General features: G+C 42.4%; 1 protein-coding gene across 1 annotated transcript in view; it reads left to right on the top strand.

The window, feature by feature from the left end:
- The first annotated feature begins 6,747 nt into the window (after positions 1–6,747).
- Positions 6,748–8,693, top strand: part of PIK3AP1 (phosphoinositide-3-kinase adaptor protein 1) — a 61,945-nt gene continuing 59,999 nt past the window's right edge. The window contains exon 1 of the mRNA XM_089510823.1: positions 6,748–6,984. Within this exon, the coding sequence (XP_089366949.1) occupies positions 6,963–6,984 (22 nt within the window). The 5' untranslated portion in view covers positions 6,748–6,962. The remainder of the gene's footprint in view (positions 6,985–8,693) is intronic.

Below are 8,693 nucleotides of genomic sequence, written 5' to 3'. Positions count from 1 at the left end.
GTTTTCAGCATTGAACTATGACTCCGGGGATCACAGCTCAAGTCCCAGGTTGGCCATGAAACTCAGAAAGTGTTGCACGCTCTCAGCCTCAGAGCATAACAACAACAACAACAGTGATTTCTTTCCCGTCTCTCCTCAAGGTTTGAGGCAAGGTACATTATATTAAAAATACAAAACACAATTAAAAAGAAAACACGTAAAACCAACAGTTAAAATACAATAATATGGCCCCATACAGACAAGCCAAAATAAAGCTGCTTCGAGTCACTTTGGAGGTATGCTGTTTAAATGATGTATGCGTTCTAAGAGTCTGGAAGCCATGCCAAAGCCAGGACTATAGAGCTTTGGAGCAGCTTCCAAACTCTTAGTATGCATGCATCATTTAAACAGCATACCTCCAAAGTGACTCGAAGCAGCTTTATTTTGGCCTGTCTGTATGGGGCCATATAAAACCATTAAAGTACACTTGTATAAGTACATTCTTCAAAATATACAAATTAAAAAGTGATGTTTAAAACTGATTGGGTAGGCCTGCTGGAAGTGATGTGTTTTTAATGTTATTTTAAATGTCATCAGCATTTTCAGCTATCATAGCTCTTGCAGCAGGTCATTCCACAGTCTGGGGGCAGCGGCTAGAAATGTCCTCTTGGAAACCATTGCCAATCTAGTCCTGGCCAATTGGAGCAAACATTACCCAGGGGAACTGAGTGTACAGGGCGGATTTTATAAGAGAAGGTGATACTGTAGGTAACCTGAATCCAAACCATAGGGCTTTAAAGGTAATAACTAACACGTTGTACTTTGCCCGGCGGGTTGCCATTATTTGGCAGCCAGTGGAGTGACTTTAAGATTGATGTAATGTGATCACTCCTCAATGTACCCGAATGAGTCTAGCTGATTCTGACATATTCTAAACCACTTGGAGTTTCTGGACTTGATACCAAGATAGCCCAATGTAGAGTGCATTGCCAAAGTCCAGCTTTGAAAGGCAATGGTACCCCCTGAAGAAACTTGCCATGAAAAAACAGTGATTGAGTTGCCTTACGTTTGCCATAAGTTGAAAACAACTTGAAGGCACACAACAGCAACAATTAGTACAGATTCTGAGAGTGCTGTCGCGTTAAGGACAAACCCAGCATGCAAACAGAGAGATGAGTGTTTATCTTTCTGTTTTTGTGATGTCACTTTCATTCTCTTCCAGTAGTAAAAGTGTGGGAGAGGGTGATAAAAATGATCCTTTTGATCAATTGATTTTTTCAACTTGGCAAAAGAGACACTTTTACAACACTTTTAAGACCCTCTCCCATGCTTTTACGACTTTGCCGCTTCTATCCGTTTCAAATATTTGTTTTTAATGCGATAAGGCTTTGAGACTTTGACACAATGTATACATTCCATCATGAGGTTAATTTGTCAGTCATGCTCAGAATCACAAATCTGTTACAATTTGCTACTGAGATGATAGATAATTTAACAAGAAACAGACAACTTGACAAATGGCAAATATGCTGTCTGCAATTTATTCTGTGGAAATTTCTGTTCTATAGGTACTTCACCAGACATAGCTCAGATGTAGAAAGAGAAACCTGTGCCAAAAGTTAAGAAACATATCGATTTTGTAAAGGTCTGTTTTAAAATACAGACTGTTTTAAAAGCAGACTGGGTGGTCATTTATTTTGTAGCCCTTTAAAAATCCACAGTTTTTAAATATAAAAACGATTCCAAAGAGTGTGGATCAGAAGAAGATGGATGCTCACTAAAAACTTCTCTATTCTTCACCGCTCATACAAAAACAAAATTGTTTCAAGATGGAGGTAAAATTGTATTTGCAGGAGATAGATGGGCTGCTGACCCACAGCAGCTGTTCAAATTGTAATAGATATTCAGTACTGCATTCTCGGCTAAATGTGTCCATTAAAGCTGAATCATATTTTCAATCAGATAATGTGTTTACTTTTTTTTTTACAATATTTAGAATATAATTACTGCAAAATACAAAACCACTGAAAAGGATCTCTTATATGAATTATTTTTAAGGTAATGTCTAATTTTTCAGATGAGTTGTGCTTTTAAACATGCAAGATAACATCAGATAAGGTCCCTTTTTGTCTTTGCTGGTGCATTTTGTATTGGGGTGGACATCCTGGGTATTAAAATATTGGGTTTCTGTTTGTGCAGCCCTCACTCGTATTTGTGCATATGGGATGGGGGGGGGGTTCTACTGAAGGTAAAGTCTGAAGAATCTGAAAGTATGGTCTGAATAATCAGGTATGCTGTTTAAATGATGCATGCATCCTAAGAATCCGGAAGCTGCACCAAAGCTGCACTCCAGTGCTTAGGAATGGAGTGTGGCTTTGGCACGACTTCTGGACTCATAGGACCCATGCATCATTTAAACAGCATACCTCCAAAGAGACCCCAAGCAGCTTTATTTTGGCAGTCTGTAACAGGCCTATGATTCCCCGCTTGGCCATGAAAACCATTGGGTGATCTTGGGCGAGTCACATGCTTTCAGCCTCAGGGGAAGGCAATGGCAAACCTCCTCTGAACAAAACTTTCCAAAGATAACCCCCTTATAGGATTACCTTAGGGTTGCCATAAGTCAAATATGACTTGAAGGCACGTAACAACAACAGTTCACACTGTGTCACTGAATACTTCTTCTAAATCTGCATGATGAGATAGAGCATTTCAAGGCAATTCCCTTATTAGACCAATCCAAGATCACAAAATATCTTTCAACTTCTCTGGAATTATTCATTAAGCAAGATGCTAAAACAAAACAAAACGAAGAGAAAGAGGGAAAATGTGGCTGTTGTTCAAGTCATGGAGTCTCCAATTGTATTATGAGAGTCTTCATTCCTCTCTGTGAAGATAATACCAACAATATGGTGCTGCTGACAAGGGAAATAAATAGCTTTGACATCTTATCAGAAATGGTTCTTTTGCCTGAAGAGTCAAGTTAGCTAGTTTGTGAGCGCTTTAATATTTTAAGATGTGAGTGTTGTATGTATGGACTCTAGTTAACAATATTTTTTTACTGACAAGAATTAAACATTTTAAATTGGTGAAAAGGCAGTTGCCATACCAAAAAATCCTGAGCAAGGAGTAGACAATACTTGAAACATTCCTTACACTTTCTGAGATTTTCTGTGAAATAAAAGCAAGATGAAAAGGTAGATGAGGAAGCAAATTTAAATTAGTCTTTCTGAACCTGGTACCCCATAGATGCTTTGAACGACAACTACCATCAGCCACAGCCAACATGCCTAATGGTGAGAGATCATGGGAGCTGGTCCAGTGTATGTCAATGGCACAAGGCTAATTTAGAGTGATTTGAATCACACACACCTCCCCTCTAATCTGGCTTTTTCTGGCTTCTAGTTATTCAGCTCCCCCTCTTAAATTGTCTCTATTAATCGCTAAACATTTATTCTATTTGAGAAATGCATATGCGTTGAACTTATTGTTGTGTGCCTTCAAATCATTACCAACATATGGCAACCAGAAAGTGATCCTATCATGGGCTTTTCTTGGCCAGATTTGTTCAGAATGGTTTTGCTTTTGTCTTCTTGAGTCTAAGAGAGTGTGACTTCCCCAGGGTCACTCAGTGAGTTTTCATGGCTGAGCAGGGATTTGAGCCCAGGTCTCCAGTGTCATAGTCACTCAAACCACTACACCACACTGGCTGTCGTCACTTGAACTAGTTATCCTTAATGTTATTCTCAGTCAGTTGTGACTACAATCCTATGCTAGCTGAGATGGCTGTAATCTTATATTTGGGATGAGATCAAGTTCCTGAGTGGTCTTATTTCTGGGTATAGATACATAGAACACCACTGATGGTACCGCTGAACTTGGTGGAGCTCATTTGTGTACAGACTGTTCTGTAAGGAACTAATTTACCTAGCCTGATTTTATGGTCAGGTGAAGTTGGCTGCCACCAGTGATTACTTTCCTGTGGGCAGCAATAAATGGCTCTTGACAAACATAGGAAGTAAACAAAAAGAGTAACAGTGGAATAGGGGATTTGCAGAGCAAACAAAGCGATGCATGCCTCATGCACCTAATGAGGAACTCACAGTATCTGTTGTGAGAGGTTCATGACAATCCTGTGAATGAAACATTTCCAAGACCCCCTGTTCTCTACCTTTTTTCTCAGGTCCAACAGGCTCAGGCATGGGGTCTTTCTCTGGATGTTATCAGACAAGGGAAATTGGAAGTATAAGCCAATGGCGATCCGAATGCAATCATGGGGTTTAGCGTTACTGCGTGATAGACTACCACACGCAATTTCGGGCAATGGGAAGTCAGTCTGAACGCAATCGTGGGGTTTTGCGTTATTGCGTGATAGACTACCACACGCAATTTCGGGCAATGGCAAGCTATTTTCAGGCAATGGGAAGTCAGTTCGAATGCAATTCGAATTCAGGCAAATTTGCTGAACTAGCAAATTCACATGAATGCGTTCTGGCCCCAATTTCTTTTCATTCGAAATTAAGAGAAATTCCTCCCGTGTGATAAACTCCTCTCTTTCTGCTTCCCTCCACCTTCCCCAGCACCATTATCTTTTCCAGTGAATTGTGCCTTCTCATGATGTAGCCGAAATATGATAGCCTCAGTTTCATCATCTTGCCTTCCAGGGAAAGTTCAGGCTTGATCTGTTCTACAACCCATTTGTTTGTCTTTTTGGCTGTCTGTGGGATCCTCAGTGCCCTTCTCCAGCACCACATCCAAATAAATTAATTTTTTCCTATCTGCTTCCCTCACTGTCCAACTCTCACATCCATACATGGGAATGGGGAATACAGTGCCTTGGAGGAGTCTATCTTTCGTATTCAGCTGTACATCTTTACACTTTAGGATTTTGTCTACTTCTTTCCCAGCTGCCCTTCCATTTCCTAAGCTTCTTCCGATTTCTTTGACTGCAAACTCCAGTCTGATCAACGTCGGTAGAAGGAAAGTCTACAGCTCATGCTTGTCATTTGTCATCTGCACAGTGGGACTGTTGGTTCTGTTTTCCACCATGAAATATGATGTGCACACGGACATGGCTGATCCCACTTAGGAATCAGGAATAGCTTAATGTGATAGGATTCTGCCATAGCTTAATGTGACAGGATTCTGCCATAGCTTAATGTGACAGGATTCTGCCATACTTAATGTGATAGGATTCTGCCATACTTAATGTGATAGGATTCTGCCATAGCTTAATGTGACAGGATTCTGCCATAGCTTAATGTGACAGGATTCTGCCATAGCTTAATGTGATAGGATTCTGCCATAGCTTAATGTGATAGGATTCTGCCATAGCTTAATGTGATAGGATTCTGCCATAGCTTAATGTGACAGGATTCTGCCATAGCTTAATGTGATAGGATTCTGCCATAGCTTAATGTGACAGGATTCTGCCATAGCTTAATGTGACAGGATTCTGTCATAGCTTAATGTGATAGGATTCTGTCATAGCTTAATGTGACAGGATTCTGTCATAGCTTAATGTGATAGGATTCTGTCATAGCTTAATGTGACAGGATTCTGTCATAGCTTAATGTGATAGGATTCTGCCATAGCTTAATGTGACAGGATTCTGCCATAGCTTAATGTGACAGGATTCTGCCATAGCTTAATGTGACAGGATTCTGCCATAGCTTAATGTGATAGGATTCTGCCATACTTAATGTGACAGGATTCTGTCATAGCTTAATGTGATAGGATTCTGCCATACTTAATGTGATAGGATTCTGCCATAGCTTAATGTGATAGGATTCTGTCATAGCTTAATGTGATAGGATTCTGCCATAGCTTAATGTGACAGGATTCTGCCATAGCTTAATGTGATAGGATTCTGCCATAGCTTAATGTGACAGGATTCTGCCATAGCTTAATGTGACAGGATTCTGCCATAGCTTAATGTGACAGGATTCTGCCATAGCTTAATGTGACAGGATTCTGCCATAGCTTAATGTGACAGGATTCTGCCATAGCTTAATGTGACAGGATTCTGCCATAGCTTAATGTGACAGGATTCTGCCATAGCTTAATGTGACAGGATTCTGCCATAGCTTAATGTGATAGGATTCTGCCATAGCTTAATGTGACAGGATTCTGCCATAGCTTAATGTGACAGGATTCTGCCATAGCTTAATGTGACAGGATTCTGCCATAGCTTAATGTGATAGGATTCTGCCATAGCTTAATGTGACAGGATTCTGCCATAGCTTAATGTGACAGGATTCTGTCATAGCTTAATGTGATAGGATTCTGCCATAGCTTAATGTGACAGGATTCTGCCATAGCTTAATGTGACAGGATTCTGCCATACTTAATGTGATAGGATTCTGTCATAGCTTAATGTGATAGGATTCTGCCATACTTAATGTGATAGGATTCTGCCATACTTAATGTGACAGGATTCTGGGGATGGTAGTTTGTTGTGGCAGAGCAGAATGGAGAGCTCTGGGCCACAACCAATGACTAATTCCCAGAATTCCATAGCACTGAGCCATGGCAGTTAAAGTGGTGTCAAACTGGATTATTTTTGTAGCGTGGATGCTGCCTAAGGTCCAAAACACACTGCAGAGAAGGCGAATGTCTCAGAGAACTATAGTTCCTAGAATTCTCTAGCATTGAGCCCTGGCAGTTAAAGCGGTCTCAAAGTGGATTATTTCTGCAGTGCGGATGCTGCCTAACTAACTAAAAAAAAGGGCAGCCTGTGCAATTATTAACGAAATGTGTGGCAGGAAACGTCGACGGATGTGGTGTCTCTGGAGTCCCTGAGGCGAAGAAGAAGGGGAGGGAGGGAAGAGGCTTGAATCATAATAAGAGGCTTTAATAAGGCAGGAGAGGAGAGAGTGGGAGAAAAGGGGAAGGAAGCCATAGGCGACCAAAGCCTTGTCTCAGAGCCCAGGCAAAGGCGCCTCTCTTGGCCCAGAGGGAGGAGAGCCAAGGCCCAGGCTGCCATGGCGGCTGTGGCTGCCCCAGGTAAGGACATTATTGTGATTATGAAGCTCCTCCAGGAGGAGGACACCAAGGTGGAAATGGAGGACCTCCCCTGGAGCGTTGGGGTCTGTCTTGGTGGTTCCAGTGCCCACTGTAAAAGCTATGAGAGGGTTGTGTGTGTGTTTGTGCCTTTACAAGTCGTTTCCAGTTTATCACAGCCCCTAAGGGGCTATTATGATAACGAATCTTCTTCTTGGCAAGGATTTGATCAGGAGGCTGAGGCTGAGAGAGTGTGACCGGCCCAAGGCCACCCAGTGGGTCTCCACTCTCCAGAGTCTTCCTCTGCCTTCCTCTGAGGCCGAGAGAGTGTGACTCGCCCAAGGTCACCTGCAGAGTCCTTTGAGGTTTCTCTTTGCCTCCCCCTGAGGAGGCTGAGAGAGTGTGACTTGCTTAAGGTCACCCAGTGTGTTTTCATAGCCGGACTGGGAATGGAGCCCTGGTCTCCAGAGTCCTTTGCCTTCCTCTGAGGCTGAGAGAGTGTGACTGGTCTAGTGGGTTTTCATAGCTGAACTGGGCATGGAACCGCAGGCTCCAGAGTCCTTTGATTTCAGTGCCCACAAATGCACCGGACAGTGGTTTTTTTGTGATAACCCTATGGTGGGGTTTTCTTGGCAAGGATCTGTTCAGAGCAGGTTTGTCATTGCCTTCCCCTGAGGCTGAGAGACTGTGACTTGCCCAAGGTCACCTAGTGGATTTCCAGAGTCCTGTGGGGTTTTTCTTTGCCTTCCCCTGAGGAGGCTGAGAGAGTGTGACTTGCCCAAGGTCACCTAGTGGATTTCCAGAGTCCTGTGGGGTTTTTCTTTGCCTTCCCCTGAGGCTGAGAGAGTGTGACTTGCCCAGGGTCACCCAATGAGTCTTCAGAGTCCTTTGCCTTCCTCTGAGGTTTCACTTTATCTTCCTCTGAGGCTGAGAGAGTGTGACTTGCCCACGATCACCCAGTAGGTTTCCATGGGCTTCAGAGTCCTAGCCTAGCACTCAAAGCAGTTACACCACACAGCCTCTCTAACTGTATGTAGACCTTTACAACCTGATCCTAAGCTTATATATTTAGATCCCAATGGTAAATTTAGTCAGGAGTGTGCCCTTTCTGCCAAGTCAAGCTGGAATAATAGAATTGTAATCTCGCACCACCATCTGTGTGTGTCTGTTTAGAAGTACATTCCATTTAGTTCAGTTGGGTTGACTTCCAGGTAAATGTATATAGAGTTGGGGCTGCGTTTGTACTGCGGAAATAATCCAGTTTGACACCGCTTTAACTGTGACGGCGCCATGCTATGGAATTCTGGGAAGGGTAGTTTGTTGTGGCTCCACTCTGGTGCCACAACAAGCTACCATTCCCAGAATAACATAGCATGGCGCCGTCACAGTTAAAGTGGTGTCAAACTGGATTATTTCCGCAGTACGAATGCAGCCTTAGTCTCTAATTTGTGTTTTCCACAAATTTTGCTTAGTCTGGTATATATACCAAGAGTATATATAAAGGCTGAGTAGTTACTCCACCGCCACACTGGCCTCTAAATAGCCTTGACAGGGGTTCAGTGTTCTTTTTGTGTCCAGATTAAGCAATACCAATTGCTAGGATTGTTTATTGAATGCAATGTAGACTTAGCAGCACTTGCATCTCCTGCTAAATGCATCACTTGTCTAGTTTTATTTTAAAACCCATCATCAGGCTTTTCACGTTTTATCAT

Source organism: Sceloporus occidentalis, unplaced genomic scaffold (genome assembly GCF_023333645.1).
Source record: "Sceloporus occidentalis isolate IW3139 unplaced genomic scaffold, rSceOcc1.0.p SCAF_2, whole genome shotgun sequence".
Taxonomy (NCBI): Eukaryota; Metazoa; Chordata; class Lepidosauria; order Squamata; family Phrynosomatidae; genus Sceloporus; species Sceloporus occidentalis.
This window is presented reverse-complemented; position numbering and strand designations above follow the sequence as displayed.